Here is a 25,929-nt window from a genome sequence, read left to right on the forward strand (position 1 = left end):
GAGCCTAGTCCCGGCTGTCAACGGAAAGGAACCGGGGTACACCCTGAACTGGTTGCCAGCCAATTGCAGAGCATATCGAGACAAACTCCCACACTCACAATAACACCTAGGGGCAATTACAGAGTGTCCAATTAATGTTGCATGTTTTTGGAATGTGGGAGGAAAGCGGAGTGCCCAGACGAAACCCACACACTCACGAGGAAAACATGCAAACTCCACACAGGTGGGGCTGGGGTCGAACTCAGGTCCTCAGAACTGCGAGGCCAAACCTTTACCAGCTGATCCACCGTGCCGTCCAGCCTGAAATATATATGAGATAATTAAATACCACTGATTGTTGTGTGTGTGTGTTTCTTTCGGCTTGTCCCTTTCGGGGTCGCCACAGCGTGTCATTTCAGATGAACGCATATATGTGTTTGGCACAATTTTTACCCCGGATGCCCTTCCTGACGCAACCCTTCTCAGGGAGTGGATGACTAATAATTAACTAATAATAATTACAGATACTGATAATTGATAATCTTGATCAGTACCAATACTGATAATTAACAAAACTGGGAATTAAAGATACTGCTAATTACCAAACTGTGAAAAATACTAATATTTATTACCAACTAAGTGTGAAATATAAATTATGATTATGCCGCTACAAACAGCACAACCAGTTTCTATGTTGTAATTTGAAGAACCGGTTTAAGGTTGGTGATAAAAGTAAATTATTTCCACATCTTGCTATTTTCAGAGATTACAGGATTTTACACATTGAAGGAGCCTCATAATTAAAACAGAAAAACAAAACAAATGTGACTCAGTTTTTCTGTTTGCCATTTTACATCCCCACCCCACCCATGTCATACTTCAAGAGCTCGCTAACATTCCATGATTTCTTTTAAGGTTACCTTGAATCAGATTTTTGTTGACATTTATCATCCTCGGTGGACAAGCAAATAGTCTGTAAACTACCAAACACACACACACACACACACACACACACACACACACACACACATATATATATATATACATATGTATATATGTATATATATATATATATATATATATATATATATATATATATATATATATGTATGTATGTATTTCTGACTCCCAATAATAAATGCTACGATACACCATCCCCCTTGAACCAGAAAATAAAAAAACAGATGGCCAAAACAAATTTGGTGGTGCTGCTTTTTTTTTTTTAATTCTATTTAGTCAAAATGATTTTCTCTTTTCAATGTACAAGTTGTGATGGGATCATTCTCCCAGCCCAGAATCAAAAATGGAACATTCCATCAGTTTACATCATTCTCTTTGAACTACAACCAAACAAATCACTTTTTCCTTTTCCTTCATTGAGAAAAAAAAAAAGCCATTCATCTATTTTTATCTATTTGACTCAAAATATAGCATCCTGGTCTCATATACTTTGCCCAGTATTTAAAATAAATAAATAAATAAAAGTAATGACCTTTGTGCAAGCACAATTAGGAAACGACAATTCTGGAGTTTACCTGGAATTAACTTTAAACTCGATTCTGAACAGCACAGATATGTCGTGTCTTCAAATCTCGCACTTAATGCCGGCATGCACAAGCAAAAGAAAGCCACATGTTCGCGAGATTCAATCCACTTACGTAACCGTGCAGCTATGTTGATCTGATTGTTTGGAGTAATGCTGCAGTGAGACTGAAATGCCTTTTACTGTAGATAAACGTGATCCTGCTCAAGGAGTGTAAACTTTAATAGTGATTATAATGAAGTTGCCCTGTATGGAAGTACCATCGAATCGATACAATGAAAACTCATTTTGGATTTATATGGAAAAGTCAGAGGTGTCGGGTCTTATCTCCATACAGGACTAAAGACTCCACCATGCTGGAAGTCTAATAGAATGATACAAATGAGGTCTTTAGCAATGCTGATGCACTGTCATTGTGTGGCTAAATGAAAGCATTTCAAATTCTGCTTGTTGGGTACTCCTCATATACTCAGATGGAACATTTTGAGATCATGTATTGCGTCAAAGTGAATCTTTGTTTCCTCTTGATGTTGTGGTTAAGGGATCTAAACATCTAAGGTAGTGAGAATGATGTGGATACTATCCATTATTAACACTCCATTGAGATACGGAATTGCAAAAGTTTTTCCCTCTTCTGAAACAATGGAAAGTGAAGTCATGTGATTGGGCTCAAACTCTGGGGATGACCTTCAATTCTATAGGTGAAGCTTTGATGCGGACATAAGGAATATTGACCCTTAAATGTCTTGTATTCAAATACAGTAAAGCCTCGGTTCTCGAACGTCCCCAATTTTGAACATATCGGTTTTCGAATGAAAATTTTGAGATTTGTTTTGCTTCTGTTTTCGAACGAAAATTGGTACTTGAACGCCCCCGTATTGTGCGCGGCCAGAGCAGCTGACCCAGACACGATTGGTGAATTCCCACGCCGCCGAAAAAACGTGGAAATAATATCGCACGCAATGTAAGCAGTTGAGCCACCCATGATGCGTTTTGTTATTGTCAATTCCCCCCCCCCCCGCAAAAAAAAAAAAAAAACGGAACGGAAATGACATAACGCGTGCGGGGCACCCAGCGCACTTTTATTATTCTGTATAACGCAGCCTGTGTAGACAGACGTGTCCCGGTAGTGACTGTTGTTTTTCTTCTTATCGAGGACTACCGTATTAACCCCCAGTCATAGCTCCAAAGAAAGCAAGTTGCTTGTTTAAAGTTATTCTGCACTTTTGTTAATAAAAAAAGTTTACAAGGCTGGGGGCCGAGTCGCTACAGATAAGGCAATGCACTCCCAGTCTAGTGTACTCTACTGCTAAAGCATACATTTTAAGCAAAAAAATATATATATTTCTTAAATTATTTTATTATACAAATTATTTAAACTAAACGTATTTCTACTGTGCAGTTTATTATCAAGAAAAGCTAAAAAAATGCTTTAAAAAACCACAATTTTTAGACTTGAATTGCATTATTTCTTTTTCCATGCATTGTAATGGGAAACATCGATTTGGTTTTTGAACAAATCACTTGTCAAACTGTTTTCTGGAACGGATTGTGGTGGAGAACCGAGGCATCACTGTAGTTGGTTTTCCGGAGTGCACGACCATCCCTCATCTATCCATGTCAGCTGACTTTGGTTGAGAGGCGGGGTATAACCTCAACTGCTCAACCACAATTTGTAGGACTAAAATAGACAACCATTTTCATTAACATTCACACCTTGGGACAATTAAGATTTTCCAAATAGCCTACCACGCATCGTCAGGAAACCAAAGTTCCCAAAGAAATCTCAAACAGATACAAGGAGAACTCCACAGAGGAAGGCAGGAGCCCCGATTTGAACCTATGACCCCTGAACTATGAGCCAGCTTTGCTAAACATCTTCTGTTCCACGTTTACCATTCCGGCATGTCCACTCACGCAGTGTGAAATTAAACAACCAATGAAATCTTTTATCTTTCTGCAAATGTGGGCGGTACTGTATTTTACGCACTATAAGGCGCACCGCATTATAAGGCGCACCTTCAATGAATGGCCTTTTGTAAAAATGTTTTCACTTATAAGCCGCATCGCATTATAAGGCGCATAGAATAGATGCTACAGTGGAGGCTGGGATTACGTTATGCACCCATCAGATGGAGCTGCACCAAAGGCTCAGTATTGATCCATATGTAAGGCACACCGGATCATAAGGCGCACCGTCGGCTTTTGAGAAAATGAAAGGCTTTTAGGTGTGCCTTATAGTGCGGAAAATACGGTAATTAACCATTCCACACCATTTCTCAGTCAATGCCTTTGCAGCTAAAAGCCTTTTTTCAACCTCCATTCAATTGAACACACTACAAAGACAAGATTGTTCATGTTCAAACTTTATTTTTATCGCAAATACTTATATTTGATGCCTGCAATGCATCCCTCCACCCAAAAAACAAAAAAAGAAAGATGGGGCAGGGCAAATTAAGACTGGGAAAGTCCAGGAATGCTAATAAAACATCTTTTTGGAACATACCACAGGTGAACAGTATCGTTGGAAACAGTTGAGTGTAATGATTGTGTATAGAAGGCGCATCCTTGAAAGGTTACATTGGTCACAAGGAAGGATGGGCTGAGGTTTACCACTTTGTGAACACATGCCTGAGAAAATAGTTCATCATTTCTCAACGTAAAATTGGCAGGACTACGATTCGATGGCAGCCAGTTTAGGGTGTGCCCCGCCTCCTACCCAGAGTCAGCTGGGATGGGCTTCAGTGCGCCCCTGACCCTATTGAGGATACAGAAAATGGTACACAGTACAGAAAGTCGACAGATGGAGGGACAATTGTAAGGATTTGGGGGATTTTGTTATCTACAGTCCGTATTATCATCAAAACATTCAAAGAATCTGGAGAAATCTCTCCAAGGGAGGGGCAAGATTCAAAGTCAACATTGAATGACGATGACACTCCATGAAAAACTGGCGTCATTGTATAAAGGAATTTGACGCATGAGCTTGGGTACACTTCTGAAAACTATTCTGTTAACACAGTTCATCAGTATATCTACAAATGCAAGTTCAAACTCTATCATGCAACAGGAAAGCTACAATTTAACAGCACCCAGTCTCACCGCCAGCCGGTCTGGTCCCGAGCTCATCTGAGATGGACTGACACAAAGTGGAAAATTATGCTGTAGTTCAACAAGTCTAAATTTCAAATTACTTTTGGAAATCATCTCTGTCGTGTCCTCTGGGACAAAAGAAAAGGACTATTCAGATTGTTAGCAGTTCGACGTTCAACAGCCAGCAGCTGTAATGGTCTTGGGGTTCGTTAGTGCAAAATATGCTGCCATCCAAGCAATGTCTTTTTCATTTTTTTTCTAGAAACTTGTATTCAGAAATTGTATTTTTAGATTGCACTATAATGCCTTTATCATATAATAACAATTACTAGATTGTTTTTCTCCCAGGATTATGTCTCTATCTGCAAAATTCTGAACAATCAATGTTTTTGTGTAAACGTATGTAATAAAATTATTTTTGTCATTCATTTTACCCATTTTCATGTAAGGTATTTTGCCAACCCACAGACAACCCATCTATTTACTTCTAATACATCATTGCCATATACATGCTTACCTAAATTGGTCATAAGCTCGTTATAATGGTGAAGCGTGTTCCCTGCAGCACTTTCACATGAAGCATGAAAGCACACTCCTGAATTATTCAGCAAGGCAAGGTCAAAGCCACTGAATCCTCTCAAGCGCTCGATCTGGTTCTTTATCTGTTTTTTTTTTAACATGGAGAATTTGTTGGGACACCCCAAAAACATTAGCCTGACTCATAGCAACACAACATAATCACTCCGACCGGTATCCCGATGATAATAACAATACATGTGGAGGTATCTCTGTTGTATTGTACTTGGGTAAGCACTAGAAAGGTACAGTATTAACTGTACCTTTGAAATTTGTGATGTCAGTTTCTGATGCTTGTTCTGTATTGCTGCTGTACCATAACAGAAATTGATACATGATGAGACTTTGCTCATGATATCTGTAGCATCACGATACAGCCATAATAGCACACTACTACTAATATTTATACCTGTAAGTTCTTAAACGTCAAGCTTTCAAAACATTGACTATGAAAAAATACACAAAAAATGAAAAAGCTTCATACTTTGCCACTGATACCAGTGGTACAGCAATCATGCCATCATTGAACTATGACTATATTTGCTGATTTTGGTTTTAATATTTAAGCAACATTGCTGAAAATGTAATATAAACGTCAAAGAACAAGCATATTTTGATATTTTGTCCAGGTTACCAGTGGTATCATGATTCCAGTGGTATCACGATCTAGCGATACTACCATTATTGATGTAAAAAAATATAGTCGGATCATGCTTAAGCAGCCTTATAAAAAAAGAGCAATAGCATTATACATAGCAATATATTGCCAACGAATCCAATGGTATCGCAATACTGTACAGATAGTCCATGATTGATACAAGAAAATGTTTATACTGATACCATTGAAGCCATATTACGCAGCATGTAATAGTGTGATCATTTCCTAAAAAGTATATTTGCTGTTTATGCTCAAGGGCATATCCCTGTTTAATAAAAAGGAGTGTGTTACCACCAAAATACGGTATGCATAGACAATTATAAACCTTTTTTGATGAGGTCATCCATTACTTGTGGATTTTTGCTATTCATGTTCAGGCTCAATTGCTAATCCCCACCATAACGTGCCCCCCCCCCCCCAGTATTTGGTGGGAAAGATGAGATGAGCAACATATTTGAAGGACAAAATTATTATAAAGTGTGGATATCTTTTCAATAATGTACATTTGATGCATATCGATATTACGCCATTCGAATTTTGACACAGGCTGTATGTGGTTTCCCACCTCCCCGTGCACTAGAAACACTCAACTCTAACCATAGATCAACACGAAAACACGCTGTAAATAAAATACTGTCCACTTTATGAGCAGTTCGAGTCCGATCTGGGACATCCCCCGCTCCTGCCCTGCTGTAGTCCACTGATATTCTGCATAATGCACAAGGTATGCAGCTGACTTGTGTGTGTGTGTGTGTGAGAGAGAGAGAGAGAGAGAGAGAGAGGGAGAGAGAGAGAGAGAGAGCGAGAGAGAGAGAGAGAGACAGTGACGGGGTGGGGGAACAAACTGCATGCAGGCCTACACAGAATGGAGCTCCTGTTTTGAAGAGCATCATCCAGCCATCTCTGTATCTAGAAGCCATTTACATGGCTGCATCAAATATGCAAGACAGTTTAACCCGAGAGGGAAAAATATAGTGTTCCATATTTATTTCTTTGGTGGAGGGATGGGATTAAATAACAAAAAGCAACGCAAGATGCCATGCAGTAACATTCTTTTGCCTTTGCGGTGCGGATGGGCAAAATGTAAGCAATGAAATAGCCTTTTTGTCACAAAATCTTTGACTGATTTGAATAGCGACTGATAGAATTTATTGATTTCTTCTTTTTTTCCCCCACATTCTTTTGCAGTTGATACTTGTTTCTGTGTGTCTATGCAATATTCTTACCATTCCGTGCCAGCTGATGACGAACCCAGTCCAGTTCAAAACATCCTGACAGGAAGCGTTGCGGTGGTCATGGCTTCGAGACCCCGTAAGTGGGAGCTAGAGGCCACTCCAAAAATATATATATTGATGTATGCGATGATTTAAAAAGGCAAAAATGAAGAACCAAAGATTAGTTGATGCTGATTCACTCTCCCCCGGCTCACCGACACCTTCCAACCATTGTGCTGCAAGATGCTGGCTGTACCATTGTGCACCGACCGGCAGGGTGGGAAAGGAGGGAGAGAGGGAGGGGAGAAGGGAGGAAGGCAGAGGGAGAGGGGAGTAGTTGCCATGGCATCCAGAGAGGAGCTGATGTGACGTCAAAGCTGAGCAGCAGAGAGGGAGAGAGAGGAGGGGATTGAGATGCACAGCGTGACTGCTGCCATTCAGTTACGATTGCTCTATCGATGATCCATCTCTCTCTCTTTCTCTCTCTTTCTCTCGCTCTCTTTCTTTCCATCCATTTTCTGAGCTGCTTATCCTTACGAGGGTCACGGGAGTGCTGGAGCATATCCCAGCTATATTTGGACGAGAGGCGGGGTACGCCCTGAACTGGTTGCCAGCCAATCGGGGGGCACATGGAGACAGACAACAGTCGCAGTCCCAATCACACCCAGGGGCAATTTAGAGTCTCCAATGAATGCATGTTTTTGGGATCTGGGAGGAATGCCAGAGTGCCTGGAGAAAACCCACACAGGCATGGGGAGGTCATGAAGAATCCGTGCCGCAGATATATATATATATATATACACACACACACCGGTGTGTGTATATGCACACACGTTATTTGTGTTATGCAATGCAAATGAATCACTGCTCACTCCTCTCTTAAATAGTCATTGATTTTCTTTACCATTTCGTCGTGGGCGTGATAGAGCCTATCCCAGCTAAAAATTATTATTTCTTTATTAATTATTAATATATGGTCACTGTCCAATCAAAAGCATGTATTTTTTTTTAATCCTGCAGCGGAAAGAAAAAAAATGTGCCCTGTTTTTGCCTGAAAAAATAAAATGATAAATTTCAGCTTTACAGATGCTCCATCTCATTAAACACCCTCTTAATCTTTAGCTTTACACTTTTCTATTAAGTTTCACTGTAAACATTACACTTCAAACTCCACCCTACACATCAGGTTTACAATTACGTCATCATCGTCATCATGTACTCCTCCACTCTTAACATCAGGTTTACAGATACCACATCTCTTTAAAGTCTACCTTGCACTTCTTATTTACAAATACCATGTCTGTTTGAACGCCACCCGAAACGTAAATTTTATTGACACCATCTCTTCAATTACCTCACCAATCCGTAGCTTTATGGGTACCACATCTTTAAATCAACCTCAGCTCGTTCACTGCCAACTGTTTCCCGAGCTGGGACCCCCTTGACTGCCAGGCATTTTCAAGCAATTTCAGATATTTTTCAAACCCCACTGTCATGAGCCAGGCTGGACCATGGCCAAGAGGGGCGTGGCCACTGCTCTGGGGGGTGACACCTGTCACAACTTACGGCTGTGTCACATTGGGACTGTAATTAAACTGTGTATTTGAGTTGGCGTTTTTGCCACTGGCATTTGCCAGTTCGCCGTGTGCTGTACCCTGAGTTTGTGAGTTGCATTCACCGACCGTAGGAATCTCCACCACTTAAAATAGTGTCGTGTTCACCTGTCCTCGTCACAGTGTTTCTGTGCCACCTCAGGTTGAATAAAACTATGCCTAACATCTTGTCCTTGTTTTGGAGTTCTACATTTGGGTCCAACCCCATGACACCCACAAGTTTTTGTTCTTGGAGAGGGCTATTTGGTTGGGGAAAGTCTGTATTGAAACCTTCCCATTTAACTAATATGGAGTGCTGTGCTGTTCTGCGAAATTACCAGCACTGGTCTAACATGCCCTTGGTGCACACTTGTGCTACTCGCCACACCAGATTTGCGTCATTCATGAAACTAGTACCCTCAGACTCAATAATCGCGACTGTGTAGGTTAAAGGGTTCTGGATCCAGACCAAAGTCCGCTTATTGAAGACCCCTGAATGAGCTCATCTGCATGAATCCAATCAGATTACTCCTTTAAGATTGTGCTGCCTTAGCAACCGCACTGTCTGGATCCAAACTTCTCTGCAGTGAGATAAGCTGCTTAGAAAAAAGTAGTAAAAGCAGAGCTTGCCTCACATTAGTGTGGGCGTTATGCACAAATTGTGCATGGATGTGCTGTCCGTGTTACAGCAACACTTTAAAAACTGTGTTCACAAGGAGAGAAGAAGTCAAAAAGTCACAGAAAAATGCCATTATGCTTTATTACCGGGTGACATATTTTCAAGGTGACAAAAATGATCTCCAGGGAATTGTTATTCCAGGGACTACCCACACTGTGCAAAGTCCTCCAGGCCTTGTTTAAGGAAACCATGTTTAAGGAAACTGCAGGATGACATTCCCTTGGGCAAACCGAATGCATCTTCCAGCGTGGATCACAGGCACATGTTCAGAAATAAGCAGATAAAACAAACATTTACAGTAGTACCAAGAAAATTGTCACCCATTGCTTGGTTGATGTTGTTGATTTGTTTTTCTAGTGTGTATTTTCAATTTGCATTCTCTTTTTGAAAATTATTATTCCATCCATCCATCCATCCATCCATTTTCCAAGCATCTTATCCTCACAAGGGTCATGGGAGTGCCGGATCTTATCCCAGCCAATTTATGGGCAAAAGGCGGACGACACCCCAAACTGGTCACTAGTCAGTTTTAGGGCAAATTTTATTATTATTGTCATTTTTACAATACAATGGTATTTTTCTTTATAATACTCATTTACACGTAACTAAAACATTCTAGTGTTTTTTTTTGGGGGGGGGAGCTGGGAAAAAGTGAATTGCATTTTAATTAATTTCGGGAAATTCAATTTGATAGATAGGTCATTTAAATTCTAAGATTCACAGAATGAAAAACTTGTAAGTCAAGGCGCCATTATACTCAGTTATTTGATATCATACTTGATAGGTGATCAGTCACATCCGCGATGTTTCAAATGTCGTGTTTACAATACACAAATCAGCTTTACAAAATACAGTGTCTTGTCGAAGGCCACCCTAAATATCAGCTTCACAGATTTCCCTTTAGAGACCACATCTTGTGAAGAAGCCCGTCTGTAAACAATCCATTTATCTAAAATTATACACTGTCTCATTTGACGAACGGTATATTATTTTTGTGCAAAATGAGTTACGTGTCAAATTGACCACATTTAAGAAATCACGAGACACATCGATTATTATGATGGGAATTCCTAGATCATCCTCGTGCGCAAGAGGAATTAAAAATGGGCTGACTAAACACTTTTACGTGATAGATGCTATTCTCTGAGGGATTATAAAAAATACATACACTCTGGGTGTAATGACGCCTGTCAAACTCTAGATGACAACAAACTGCAGCGTGACGCGTGCGGTGGTTATGTGGCGCAAGCCAGGAAGGAAAGGAAGTACTCGGCATTCAATCGCTTCCTGAATTCCTCAGTCACTTGAGCTCCTTTAAAATGGGAGGTATACACAGATTTTTTTTTTTTTTTTTGGTTTAAAAAATACAGTTGGAATTGCAAAATAATCCCCCCCCCCAAAAAAAAAAATGTGTGACTGAAGCGTGTAATGTGACAGTGACTTCCACGGCGTATGTGTGTCGCCATGGCGACGCTTAAACGAAACGGGCGGGCCAATAGAGGAGCGCGACAGAGGTGTCTGGTTACTGCCGGTCAGCCCACGCGAGGTGGGCGAAGGGAGGGGTTAGTTTAGTCCGCTTGTTTCCACCAGCAGTTATGGTAACTCGGACGGCTGTGAGGGGGTGACGCGCGGTGGTTGCACAAAAGTACACGGCTCGTTGGAAGTTTATTTTAGTTTGTTTTTTTGCAACGAAGGTGAAACTGGGGAACCGGGAGCCACACGTTGAGCGGGATACTGAATACCTATCAGGCCGACGAGAGCAACCTGTTGCCCGTTTGCTTGCCTGCCCTTCTCGCTCCCCAAGATGTTGCTTTGTGGATGGGATGGCGTCTCATCTGCGTACTCGTAGCCCCGCCACAGAAGTTAATTTACCGCCCCGACAGTCTGCTTTTTACCACTTCTCTTCTTCGGTAAGTTTGTTTTTCCTCCCATTTTCAGCATTCAGCTGCCCGGTCCTTTCCTGGAATGCGATTCCCAACTTCTCTATTTTACTGAAGCGTCTTGCTAGCGGCGGTCGTGCTACAGGGAGTATGAGTGATTCTACCACGAGAGGATGATGTGGATTTTCATATTGATTAAAAAAGAGAAAGAAATTGAAACATGGGAGCAAGGTATTTTGTTGAAATAGTACGTTGGCGTTTACATTGAATGGAGAATGAAACAGAAATGAAAACTATTCAGATAGCTTTTCAACTTAACTCACTGGGATAAAGTAGGCAATTTTTCCAACAACAAAAATACCAACATTTCCACTCTTGGTCTTTTCGAGAAACAAGGGGGCTTGAAAATATTCCCCTCCCCCTTCTTTGGAATTAAACAATTCTCTGCCATTCAACTGGTACAATTGCCAAGGTCAGAGTTCACAAGTGTTTGGAATAGTTGTCAGCCAGATAGAGGGATGCTTATGATGGACGTTCCCGTCTTGAGTGCTCTCACAGATGGTGAAGGTTAGATTTGTGTGTATGTGTGTGTTGGGGGGGGGTGCACATTATGGCAACCCTGTGATTAGTGAAAATGAAGTGCTTGAGGTCGTGACTGAAAACTGAAAAGACGTTATGGATGTGTCGGAAAAAATAAATCCCAACATCCTTAGCCTAAATGTTCTGATTCCTGAATAAGACCACAACATACTTGGACTAACACAATATACAAAATCACCACGATCAAAAAGTATCCATCTGTGTAGTGCTTTTTAATTTTTGATTCATTTTCACAAGGGTCCCAAGTGAGCTGGAGCCTAACCCAGCTGACTTTGGGTGGTCAGCAAGGTACACCACAGACTGGTCGCCAACCAATTTTAGGTCACATATAGATGGATAAACATTCATTCAGACATCACACTTATGGCCAATTTAAAGCAGGGGTGGGTAAACCTTTTGGCTCAGGGACCCACATTGACGTTTCATATTTGACAGGCGAGTCAAGTCACAAGCGGATGCTTACATGTGAAAAATAAACAACAAAAAAGGCATTGTGTGTTAATACTTGGATTTACTTGTAATGGGAACTGTGTTGTTATGTTTAGCGCTTTTTTTTTTTTCAACAGTGCATCAAAGTCTGGTGTTAATTTTGTTGTGGCAATTCTCAGAACAGCAGCTGCCAAGTGGCAGAAATATCACTTATCCATTACAATAAAAGCATTATCTTAACTGTATCCATTAGTTGGTCATTTACGCAACACAAGTTACAGTTACATCAACTTGAACCAATAACTTAAATATTAGTGGTAAAGTAGAAACTTAGTGCAGACTATATATTATTATCATTATAATATATTAGCTAAAAATACTCCAAAAAGTCTGTTTGGCCCTGTATGACCTCATCTTGTACCGCTTAGATTTTCAAGAAACCACCACCCCTGAGGAAAAACAACCAGTCAGAGACAGAAGGTGTCACTGGCAAGGTGTCAGTTAATTGTCATGCACTCGCAGGCACCCCCCCACAGCCTCACGCTGATTTGTCACCATGGGATTTCACAAGCTTTGCTGAAACTATTGTGGAGTATCAAACTTCGATTTGAGAGTTAAATGGAAGGAATTGAGACAGATCCTGAGACAAAACAAGGGTGAGCAGAGAAGTTGCCTTTCAGAGATGGAGGTGTCGCAGTCAGCTAAGAGTATTCAGAACCGACAGAATTAATTTCTGTTCAACACTCAAGGTCGCGTATACAGGATAGATCTGATCTGTCATTGTGCTACACTGTTTTTAGCAGCTACCCAATACATGTTTTTTTTTTTTTAAATTATCATTTGAAAGAGGCCTGGTTCTGATCTGAAAATGCCGTTATTTTTCCCTTTTTTCACATTGCCCACCAACGTTTGCCACTTGAGAGCACAAAATATGTGCTAAACATCGGAATTGACTCAGTTAAATCATGCAGTCAATCCAGCCCAATGAACGTAGCATGTACAAGCAGGTAGGCTGTGACGAATAGGAACCAGCTTGCGGGCTTTACTTTTTTTTATTTCTCTGAGTCACCATCTTCTTTTTTTTCCTTTAAATTCCCGCTACTGTTTTCTCCACAAGGGCTCTGACCTCACAAGACACAGCTGTGCATACTCTGAGTAAACAGAAAGTGAAGTATAGAAAGGTCTTTTTATTCATAAGGGTGACCATTCTTCAATTCCCCTCATGTTTGTATTATGAAAACAGTCTTTGCAACATCTTCTGGCAGCCTCGGTCTTCATCGCATGTTCTGCATCCAAGGTCCTACCGCGCTTTGTTCCGTCGTGCTCCCAAAAGTGGTTCATTCTGAGTTTGTTCTTGTTTTCCTGGCCCCAGCCAGTTTCAGGAGGAGTTTCACCTCAGCAAATATCTTTCCCAGCCGAGACCGCACTTCTGACATTTAGAGGATATGAACACATTTCCTCTTGAGTCTGATGTGTTAAGAAATGCGTTTTGGGACATTTGTATCGAATTCGGTGTTGATTTTTGGCAAAGTTAAAGAAATGAACAATAGGGGAAAAAAATACCTTTTGGGTTTCAGTGACAAAAAGCTAACTGGATAATTTTCAAATCCATTTGTGGGTTGAAGCTGTCACAAGCAGGAAGGTGGGAAGAAAGGAAACGCCTCAGGACAAGTAAGGGGTAAAAGGCGCACTCACGTTTCAAGGATTAGTTTCTTTTAAGTCCTAGTGAACATGGCCAAGCATCTAAAAGCTGCACACTAAGGGGCCATTTACACTAAGCTTGTTTTTAACAAACAATTAGATAATAATGTTATTTTACAAACCTTTTTAAATCTGCATTCCCGCCTTCACTTCCATGAATATGTGCTACTGTAGTTCTTCGTACGTCTTTGGGGTCATTAAGAATTCCGTTTCTTGCCAATCACTCGAGACAAAATAGACCGCATTATTTGGCTGCAACCTGCAGAGTACTGTAGATTTGGTCCCAACTACTTTTCTATCTAAAATCAGAAGAACATGATTGTTAGCTAATGCCTACGGACGCGTCTGTCTTGTAGAATGAGTTCTTGGAAATTGTTGTTCCTGGCCTCGCTACGTTCCAATCCAGCATTAGCACGGCAGACCACAACCCAAAGCTTCCTGGACCTTTCAAATATACACCCGAACTGATTGTTGATTTACTTGTCTTGAAACATTTGAGGCAAAATGGAGTGCGGTATGCAGTTTTAACTTACCGCGGGACCTCATTTCTGAATTTGTCCTGAAGTATAAACAAACCAGTTTGTAGCTTAGGGATCACCAACATGGTCGGCACCAAGTAGCCCGCAAAATAGCCCTTTGTTCTGTTATTAAAGTAGCGAACCAATGAGATGTATGACCCTTTTTTTGTTGCTAGCCTAAGATAAACATAAAAATACTGTAAAACTTACAAGTGAGCTGCGTCGAACATTTTTTTTAAATCACAGTCATTAATGTTAATTTGGAAATGACACTTTAAAAAAAATGTAAACGAGTAGAGCTCAAAGGTCAGTATTGTACTCCATGACCAAACCATACAGTTCTTGGAGAAAAGCTAACAGACGCAATGAGGAGGTAGAGGTGACTTGGTGGTAGCAAATTTCAGCATCTTTTATTTCAAAACCGTGCAACAACCGTAGCTGTTCACGTTATTTGTGACCAAGAAGTTGCTCCATCAAGTAAATCAGTGTGGTGTTCATCACGTATGATGCATCATTACTGTGCATATTTGACCACAAAATTTGACTAGGAAAAAAGTAGCATTATGGGAAGATGTGGGTCATAGCAGGGACCCTCAAAGTGCTGACTGATTAGAGGTGCGGATATCTGTGAAACAGCTTCTTTTCTCAAAATCCTGCTTTGGAGAAAAGAGTTAATGAGTACCCCCGTAATAGGCCCGCCATGTTTATGCAGGAATGCAGGTTATCCATTCTCTTGTGCAAGCGAGAGGAAAGTGGCTTCCCTGCCATCTCGCTCATTAGCCGTGAGAATGTTTAGCGCTTCTGTGAAGACCGATTGTTTCGTGGCTCTTGTTGTTTCAACACTGTGGAATGTTTTTATCCGCACTCGGGCCGCTGTTCAGGTCGGCTCCACTCTCATTGGACCACAGCCCTGCTCATGATTGAAGGGGAGATTTAGAAGCATTACCACCACGTTAATGCTGCGTTTTCTTTACTATCACAAAGGTCAGAGCTAAAGTAGTCTTATGTTAGGTAAGCTAGTAAGCCTGGTTTGGAAAAAAATGTTCACATTCAGGCGGTCCATGGTACCAACATGATGTTTCGTGGTTGGGAAGTACTGTAGTTTGCACAGCTGTGAAGGATATGTCTCCACAAGGTACAACACGTGCTCAGTTATTGCCATATTTTCTTTTACATTTTATTGTTTTATATTCATGGCCTGCGACTGTTTTTCAGCCAAATATTTTCTGTAATCAATTATGACTGTATTATTGCGTTATCATAGGTTAGTAGCACATTCAATCTTGCAACAGAATCGGGTTACGCTGTAGGAATGGAAAACCACCATTAACGCAGAACACCCCGTACAGATGACTATGTTTTAAAAACGATCTCTATTTACACGGAATTTTGAAAACACTGTAAATTGCCTGCCACGCTACCAGATTATGATGCCATTTTTTTAGCATGTTTCATTTGTGTATTTGAATAAAGAATAGAGAGATGCAGTAAAGTTGGTAAAGGGCATTTTGACTACCATATTTGCCGGTCGACACATAATGACGTTCAATTCACAACAGTCAGTCTGTCAATTACATTGCTTATCCCCAGTTGTGACCAGTGTTACGGGAAACAATTGAGGAAAACCCAATCGTTTAAGACGAAATGTCAGGGAAGCTTAAAACTGGGACCTTCACTGCTTGTTTTGTGGCAGACACCATCGTTATTTCCCTGCACATGTTGTACCCATTTGTATGATCGTGGGCGTGTTGCTCTTAAAACTCACTTTGTGGTCAGGTACGCTTCTATTTTCAGTCAGCAATAAGTGGTTGTTTCATTTAAAGCACAGGTCTAAATGTAAATATGCAATGCTTTAATTGGACATTAATATGGACTTTGATGGCGTTAGAAAACACTACCAAAAAGGACTCACCAAATCATCTGTAGAGTGAATTAGTAGAAAATGATGTACAAAGTACTGAACACCATGATATCAGATGTTGCATACCGAGAGAACTATTGAATAAAGTTGATGGCATGTCTTCAGATCTGTTATGCTGATTTAAAACAAACATTGGCAATGGAGTGTAATATTGAGTTTCTAAAAATCAGTCTCTATCTCATCAACGATACTACTAATAAGGTAAGGGGGACACTTCCATACACATAAACATAAAATAACATAAACCATTATGTTCCAAATGTTCTGTAAAAATGGATGAATTGGCCAAAACCTCTGCTATTCCTCAGGGGATTTCTTCGATGCACACCAAGATCTTATGATAGGAGTTGGAGCTTGTTGTGGCATGTGCACTTGGATGGATTGTTGTAAGGTAATCATCCATAGCTTTCCATAACTCCACACACCAAGTGCTGGAGAAGAAATCATATTAATAGTGAAACCATTATTAACTTGTACAGGCAATGTGATAAGTAGCATTGTAACACTCTAGTTTAAACATTCCAAGTAAAACTCGAAACAATATGTTGCACTCCCTTTGATGGTAAGAAGCAGACTTTGGGTCTGAATTACTTGGATCCCAAATAGCAGGTGCTAATTAGTCTACGCACTCACTCTGGCTATTTGTGTGCACTGTTGGCAAAAGTTGTAAAAGTGGAGGGAAACTGCCATATTTTAAAAGGGCTTTTGCACTTTAGGCACGTCTGTTTTTCACAGTGGAACATTCGGGAGAGCACCACAAGGACAAAATAAAATTTGGAATTGGAATTGTTAGTTGAAGAAGCAAGTACAATTATTGAGTTACAGACATCTATTGTCCTGATCATTTGGGGTATGCCAGTGACTGCATAAAGCCACGTTTTGTTGGATGTAACTCACCTTGAGTGCATGGCAGTTGGATGTACTGTACTGTAAACGCATACCCTGGATTTGCATGTTTGCATGTAAAACTCGGTAAAACACTCACTGTGTGCGGAAATGCAATGACCCAGATGCTCAGAAGTGCAGATTTCAAAGGAATTACTTGTATAGTTGGTAATATGGTATGACTCCTTGTGACTGGCTCCGGGTCGACCCATAGATCATTCCTGAAACTGAATCCACTATGTTCTGAGGGTTTTTGTTTCTGGATTTTCAATTTTTTTTTTTTTTTTTTTTTTTAACAGTAGTGGAGAATTTCTCCCCACCACCTCTGAGTTTGACTGTGCTTTGCTGGCACTGTTTTCACCTCCCTTTTTTCTCCTTTGCTATCACTGAAAAAAAGAAAAGGTGAAACATTAAGTTAATCCTTTTTGATGCTCACTGAGCTGTCCTCTAAAGATTTTTTGAAATGTTGCAACCTTTGCTGATTCCTCATGACATTTGTGACAGTCTTGAAAATTAAAGTCTCCAGAAATTTCCTCCTGAAGTGTTGTAAGAGTTGCTAATGTCTTGTTAGATTTATTGAAATTTTGTAAAAATTGCTGAACTCTACAGATATTTAGTACTTCTTTAGATTTGTTAAAACGGTGCAAGATCTGATGGGTTTTGCTGATATTTTGTAAGATTTGCCAACGTCTCATGAGATTTCTGAAGTCTCGTGAGATTTTCTGCTCTCTCGTTAATGTGCACGAGTACCATGAGAATTGTTGAGGTCTTTTGCAATTTGGTGAGATCTCGGGGGATTTACTGAAGTCCCATGAGATTTCCTGCTCTTATGGGGGTTTGTAATGTTTTGTGATATTTTCTGAGGTCTCAAAAGAAGTATTCGTAAGAATTGTTTACCACTAGATCAGCAGAAGCCTAACACGATTTTCATCAGTCTCGTGAGAGTTGCAGAAGCCTCACAAGACTTTCTTGTGGGATTGTCCTCATATTTGTTGAAGTTTTGCAATGTTTACTGAGGTCTGGTGTGACGTTATGTGGAATTGTGGTTCAAACTGTGACTTTTGAGGGGTCCATCTTCCCAAACTATAATTTTTATTTAATGATCCAACATCTGCTTGTGGTCATTCTATTTCCAGTGTTTTTAATAAGAACGCAACTGGCGCAAAGTGTACAGATTCCTTCCTTCCTTACATATCCCACAAAGCTGAAAAAAAAAAAGAGTGCAGCTTTTGGCCATAAAATCACCTATGTTGTCAATCTTTGCCTGTACAGGGAAGATGCATGTTTCGCTAGCAGAAGCCTTGGAGGTCCGAGGAGGTCCACTCCAGGAGGAGGAGGTCTGGGCGGTGCTGAGCCAGAGCGCAGAGAGCCTCCAGGAACTTTTTCACAAAGGTATGAACTTTAAATTTCCAGATTCGAGCCAGTGGCTGGGTATTTATTGCATCAGCACTTGCACTTGGGTTGAGTCGGTGCCATCATTTTAACCTCACTATTTCTCGACTAGTATGTTGTCCATAACACTGTCGAGCACAGTTTTTGACTCCATTCTCTTATCTCTCTTGTGTCATATTTTCCAGCGCAGGTTTTTACAGTCCTCTACCTGATTCATTTGCCATTGGTTTCACAAAGCCACCACATGCTCGTCTCGATAATTATAGATTCCCAAGAATAAGCTAAAAGTGAAACCCTCTCTGTGGAGCCTGTTAGTCACACTTGTTTTCTCCATAAATATTGTAATTATATTACAATGAAAACCTCCAGTCCATTTTTGGTTGACTTCCAACAGGGTTCAACAGTGGGCCAAGGACACTGGGCCAGTGTAGCACTTTGTCCGTCCACCTTACAGACACTGTCCTGATTTGATCAGTACGAATTATTATAATATTAATATTCTGTAAAGACAAATTTCTCTACCTTATTGAGTGTTATTATTGTATATTAGAATCCAATACTTTGTATACTGTGGAATAAATTAAACATCAAAACTGAACTTAAAAAACCTAAGCTGTCAACCATTACCTAAAACAACACCATTTAGAAGAGCTTTCCATAAACTTAATTTGTATGAGAGCTACTGCATAGAGGAATCTGTGTACATGTGTAATAATTGAAACTCAACGTATTATATCGTGTTTATTAGGGACCCACCGATTAATTGGCCTATATTAGCACTTTTTATATTGTCAAATTTGCCCAAAACTCTACCGATCTTTGACGATTTGAAAAGATATAATGCCATTTTTTTTTTTAAATATTCCAGGCAGCAAGTTCAAAATGAGTGAATATTTGCAAAAGACAGGGTTCATCAGTTTGAAGAATGAATAGTTTAAAATACTATTTATAGCGTTATCAGTTGATTAAAGGTTAAAGGATTTGCAAAATATTGTCGTGGAACCTCAAAACAACACAGACTAATGGGGGAGGTCATCCAATATGGCTGATATAGGACTTTCTTTTGAGACCATATTACTGTACAGTGCAAAACTATTGGTTTTTTGGTTTATTTATTCAATTTCGTGCCCTAAAAAGTAAGTACAGTACAAAGTTATTTAAGATGAATATTAGGAAAAAAAAGCTTGGAAATGTTTGAAATTTTCACATCTCATTATTATTATTCTTGTTGTTGGGGAAGGAGCCAGACCTTAGCGACATCAGAGGCTGTATGGGTTGTCTCTTGTCATCTGAAGGTTGATCTCTTGGCAGCAATCTGTACACTACACTGTGTGTATGTGGTGCATCGACAGATCCCAAAACACTAATTTCACACTTTGATGAGCGGGCTGGCATTCTAGAGACTCAACCATTTGTGTACAAGGAATTAAAATATCAAATTTCCACAATACGTCACCTTTAACATGTTTGCAGAGCAGTTGCCGGATTTTGTGTTGTGAACATACTTGAGATCTGTGGTATCGTTTCAGTGATGATATTTAATCATTTGTATTGCCTGTTTCCTCCCACATTCCCAAAACATGCATTTATTGCAGACTAAATTGCCGCTAGGTGTGATTGTCAGTGCGACTGTTGTCTGTCTCCATGCGCCCTGCAATTGGCTGGCAACCAGTTCAGGGTGTACCCCGCCCCCTGTCCGATGGCAGCTGGGATTGGCTCCAGCACTCCCGTGACCCTCGTGAGGATAAGCGGCTCAGAAAATGGATGGATGGATTGCTAGTGCTTATCAGCCAGTTACCTGACTAATTCAGTGGTTTGTCACAGTTTTCTTGTTCATCAATTTACACTTGGAGTCAACTGTGTGGATACTAAAATCTTGGGTCATTTGCTGAAGACTCTTAACAAAATCTCAGGTTATTAAAACGCTTTAATCACATTTAACCAACAAATGTTCACAACAGGTGTATCCAATTAATTACAATACCATAGTCAATTAAAATGTATTTCATTAGTTCAAATCAACAGCTGAAACACAAACAATGGTACATTGATTTGAAATGAATCTGTGTAATTACTTTTTGAATTCCACTGCTGAAATAAATGAACTTTGCAACCATATTCACATTTTTAAGATTCACCTGCATAAGAATAACCATTTACTGTATTAAATTGTTTCTGTGAAACTTAGATATACATTTAACAGGTCAACTAAACTAAAATGACGTATGGTAGGAAAAGGTTTGCGCTCGACAGTAATAGAGAGAAAAGACAGTAACAAGTTTTCATTCTGTAGACTGTGCAGGACGTGAGTCAGCAGGCACCACACTGTTGTTGTTAAAAAAGAAAAAAAAATGAGGTGGTGCTGCCCAGTCGTTTCGTATGACACGCCGCTGAACATGATTATATTGGCACACTAGTCTTCATCTTGATGAGTTGGCAAAGATTCAGTTTCATCTACCCTAACCAGCATGACTTTGTCTTGGATGTACAGTCCAGTACAGCGTGCAGCTGACTGCTTTTCGCTGAGTATCGTGGAGTTTTTGCTCATCTTATCAGTGATGTCTGTTGTATGCTGGGAGTGTGTTTTTATGACAAGAGGACTACACTCAATTTATACTTAAGTGATAAGGTTGTGGTTATTTGAAGGATCATGCTGCCCTTTCAGGATAATATTTGAAATCCCATTTCAAGTCTGCTCTAGGCAGATTTTTAAAATATTTTAGTTCTTAACTGTCATTTATTTGTAAAAGGAGGTAAATGGTGAATTGTTAAAAAAAAAAGATTATAATTTAAATGGCAAATAAGAATCAGCGAATTTGACTTGTTTGGAACATGCTCAGGAAATTATTACCATAACGCTGTCATAGTTGTTGAAGGATGTTTTTGTGGTGGTTCGCTTCTGTTCTATTGTTGATACCAGCTATTTGAGTTATTGATTGTGCCACCAAGTATAGCACCCTTGGGTGAGACTTATAGTGCACCATGACAGGATGTGTATAAGGAATCCAGTTGCTTGAGAAAGGGAGCAGGCAGGGTCTTCTCTATACCTCAGTTTCAAGTTTTGTGGGGAAGACAAGTCGTATGGCGCTCTAGTGATGAAACTCAGCCATGTGTCTCCCCCCACAATGGGTTGTTTTCACTGATGTCACATTTTTTGCTTAAGTACCCATACACCATTGTGCGCCGCCATTTAACCTCCCTTCTTAACGCCTACCAATGTGGCAGCCTCCGGAATGCTCTCCGTTACTGTTTGTTTTTTTCTGTTTCATGTGTGTCTCGGGATTCAAGTACACAACTTGCTAACCATCAGAGAGCCTTCTTCTGACTTTTTTTGACAACTCTTGCCAATTCGCTGAAGCTTTTTCCAGAGTTGCCAGTCGTCGCGCTCTTCAAAGTCTCGAGACGAAGAAGCTCGCAATCCGGGATACAAGTCCTCCTTCGAAAGCGGGGACATCGTCTAACGCTTCCGACGATGCATCTTGCAAACCTACGCTCCCTAGCTAATAAAACTGATAAATTTGAACTTTTAATTAAAACCTGCAAAGACTTTGGATGTTCTGCGGCTCTGTGCTTCATGGAGACTTGGCTTTGTGGAAGAGTGCCCGGCGCTGGTATCACGCTGCCCGGCTTCAACGTCCATCATGCTGATTGTGTCGCTGAGCTAACAAGCTTACTCGATACTCTTTTCAGAAGGCCAACATTACAGTTAAGATCTTTTTTGTCAGTCACTTGAAAGATTTGAGATTTTTGTGAAATACTGGATTTGTTTATTTTATTTTTCTACCATTGTCATCAATTTTTAAATGAATAAACATTTCACGTTGCTTGTGGTGAACTAAAATCCAGGTTTTACTTTTTGAAAAAAAAAATTGAATAAATCGAGTTTGCCTCAATATTAAAAAAAAAATATTTCACCACCTTTCGTTTTCTGTGTTAGCACACAGGTAAGTGTCCATATATTTTTTTTTTTCACTTACCTGTATGGTAACACGGAAAACGAAAGGTGGTGGAGTATGCTTTTATATCAACGAGGAATGGTGCATGGACATTACAGAGCTCAGCACACACTGCCTTTGTAACGCCTTTGTGACGCAGTCCCGAGTCCCATGATGTGTGTATGCCAGTTAGCCTTGTAGTCAGTCTGGGCTTGATGTGCTTTCGGTCACGTCTTCCATAAATGCAGGTAGAAACGTAATGTCGTCCACGTTGCGTATGTATGAGTAACGTTCTCAGGGAAATAAAATGGCCGCCGTCAGTCAGGCAGCACAACGAGTGACGTCACGTGAAAACAACCCATTGGTCTTTCCACCCGAGCCTTTTCCCCAGCCTAGCCATTGAGGCAGCTTTGGGGCTTGTTGCTCTGCCTCAACTTTGTCAACCCCAAGCCACAAATAAAGACATTGCTCAGTTATTATCTATCTGACTGTGTCACTCACTCCATTCTTGTATGTATTTGACATTGCCTAAAAAGGCCGCACTTTTTGAAATATAATTTTGATGCAGGGCACTTTGAAGGGGAGTACAGGTACTGTATTTCCCTTTTTTAAAGACTGGTGCACTACATATACAGTGCTGTGAAAAATTATTGCGGCCCACCCCCTTCTCAAATTTTTACATTTTTGCATAGCTTTGCCACTTTAATATGGTCAAACAAATGTAAATATCTGACAAATATAACCCAAGTAATATTAAAATGTTTTTTTTAAATGATTTTATTTATTAAAGGAAAAAAAACAATTCAAACTTACCTGGCCCATTGTGAAATACTGATTATGCTCTATGTTAAATCATGAAATACTTGTGGCTATTCAAAATTTATAGTTAATTTTCACTGGACACACCTTAGCCTGTACTTCTAAACTTCTAAAAAAAACAAAAAGCCATTTCTAAATCTTTAGGGTTCCAGTGAACCATAAGGAGAGAGAAAAAACATAGAACACTGGGGAACCTTCCCAGGCGTGGCTGACGTATCAAGGTTAGGTGAAGAGAACAGCAGTTACTCATCTAGGAGATCACAAAGGAACTCAAGGGAAGTTCTGAAGAACTGCAGGGCTCCTTTGTCCCAGTTAAGGTCAGTGTTCATGAGACAACAATAGAAAAAGACTAAGCAGAAATGGCAGAGTTTCAAGGCCAAAACCGCATCTGACTAAAAAGAACATAAAGGCTTATTGTTATTCCTCCACCCCAAAAAAACCCAAAACACCTGAATGATTCCCAAGACTTTTGGCAGAATATTATACGGACTGACGAGAATAAAGTTTAACTTTTTTCGAACGTGTGTCTTCTTACATATGGTGCAAATGTTACACATAATTTCAGAAAAACAACATCATCCCAACAATCACATGTGGTGGTAATGTGAGGGTCTTGAGCTGGTTTCTCCTTCAGGACCTAGACAACTTGATATGATTGATGGAACCATGAATTCTGCTCTTTAGCAGAAAATCCTAAAAAAGAATGTTCAGCCATCAGTTCGTGACCTCAATTCAAGTGCATGTCTGTTCTGCAGCAGGATAAAGTCAACATATGAATGGCTGCAAAACAAAATTAAGATTATGGAGTGAGTTTCAGTTGTTGCTGCTGAGCATGGCCCAACCAGTTGTTAGGATTAGGGTGCCATAACTTTTTCACACAGGGCCAGGTAACATGAACATCCATCTATTTTCTGAGCCGCTTATTCTTACAAGAGCCGCAGGAGTGCGACAGCCTATCCCAGCTATCATCGGGCACGAGACTGGGTATACCCTGAACTGGTTGTGCTAATTGTTCAGTTTTATCGCCACTGAAAGTTAACATTTACTTGGATCTTAGACTAAAAGCTCTTCACCAGTCACAGTTGAGAACAATATAGAGACATAATGGCTCAGTCCTTTTAAGAAATAAATATATCCAATTACAGTGAAGGGTGGAGTCAATTCCATGTTTGTTTCCATTTCTCCATGACTCCGCTGTGTATTCACTGACGTGACAGTTTATTCACGCACCTTTCAAATACTATAAATAGACTTGTCGAACAATGGGCACTATTTATGTCGCCTTGTGTGTTATCTACAGTAGTTGATTTACAATGTTTGCATAAGAATCATATGCTTGTGCAAGTCAACTATAAACCGTTGAGTGACACCAGTCGACCTCCGATTTGCGTTATACAGTATATATCTCCATTGAGATCAGATATATTTGTCATAATTTTTTTCCGGTCTTGGCAGATTGGTGATAGTTGTTCGCAGGATGCAGCTTTAAGGGGTGAATTTTGCGTGTTCTTACTGTTCTTGCATGCGTTTTCTCTTGGTACTTTCTTCCACATCTCCAAAACATGCATGTTAGGTGTAATGGAAACCAAAAGCCCATAAGTTGAAATGTGATTGTGATTGCCTGCTTGTACCATTTGTGCCTTGAGACTGATTGACGACCAATCCACGGTGTACCCTCCCTTTCATCTGTAGTCAGGGCAGATGAGCTCCAGCTCACCAGCAAGCCTAATGAAGATAAATTGTAAAGAAAAATGGCTGGATCATATTGGTCCCTTGTTTAAAAAAAAAAACAAAAATGTTGCCCAGCTTTAGATTGTCCTATGAAAAATCAAATCAGGATTTAGATCCAAAGTAAAAACAGTAACAGCCCTGACCATGAATGAATGAATGAATGCCATTGTCATTATACACGCTGTACAAAGAGATAGAAGACTTTCTCCTGTATCAGTGCATACATAAACACAAGGTACAAATAAATTAAATAAAACATTTTAAAAAGTAGATACATGAAATGAGGTGCATAAAACATATTGCACAAGATATTGAAATCAGCGTGCCTCCACATTAATAGCGAGCGCGACTAGAAGAAAAATGAGAGTTCAGGGTTGTGATTCCTCTGGCAAAACAGTTCCTCTGTCTGTTGGCCCTTACTTTTGGGCACACGTACTGCTTTCCAATTGGCACAAGCTCAAACAGTTGAGAACTGAGGTGTGAAGTGTACTTAATAATGTTCAGAGCTCTGGTGAGGCACTGAGAGGAGTAAATGCCTGCCATGGACTTCACTCAATAGAGCACCACATTTACACTCTGTGATCCAGTTCAACTTAGTGTTGCCCACTGAAACATTTCTCAAATGCTCAGATTTGACTTGATTATCAGAATGTGTGTTTGTTTTACTATATTACTTTATTTGATAGCCAGCTGTGATTCTCTTGTCCTTTCATTTTGTGTTTGGATCTTTATCTTTTTGCTGTCTTTGGTCAACCTTGTGTTCACTGCTTAAGGCTCCGTCACA

At 40.1% G+C, this 25,929-nt stretch overlaps 1 protein-coding gene across 4 annotated transcripts in view; it reads left to right on the top strand.

Annotated features, from left to right (window-relative positions):
- Window positions 1–10,850: 10,850 nt before the first annotated feature.
- Window positions 10,851–25,929, top strand: part of ptpn13 (protein tyrosine phosphatase non-receptor type 13) — a 62,841-nt gene continuing 47,762 nt past the window's right edge. For all 4 annotated transcript variants that reach the window (XM_061801153.1, XM_061801155.1, XM_061801156.1 and 1 more), the window contains exons 1-2: window positions 10,851–11,244; window positions 18,541–18,660. In XM_061801153.1, the coding sequence (XP_061657137.1) occupies window positions 18,546–18,660 (115 nt within the window). In that variant the 5' untranslated portion in view covers window positions 10,851–11,244; window positions 18,541–18,545. The remainder of the gene's footprint in view (window positions 11,245–18,540; window positions 18,661–25,929) is intronic.

The sequence above is a fragment of the Syngnathoides biaculeatus genome, chromosome 17 (genome assembly GCF_019802595.1).
Source record: "Syngnathoides biaculeatus isolate LvHL_M chromosome 17, ASM1980259v1, whole genome shotgun sequence".
Classification (NCBI taxonomy): domain Eukaryota; kingdom Metazoa; phylum Chordata; class Actinopteri; order Syngnathiformes; family Syngnathidae; genus Syngnathoides; species Syngnathoides biaculeatus.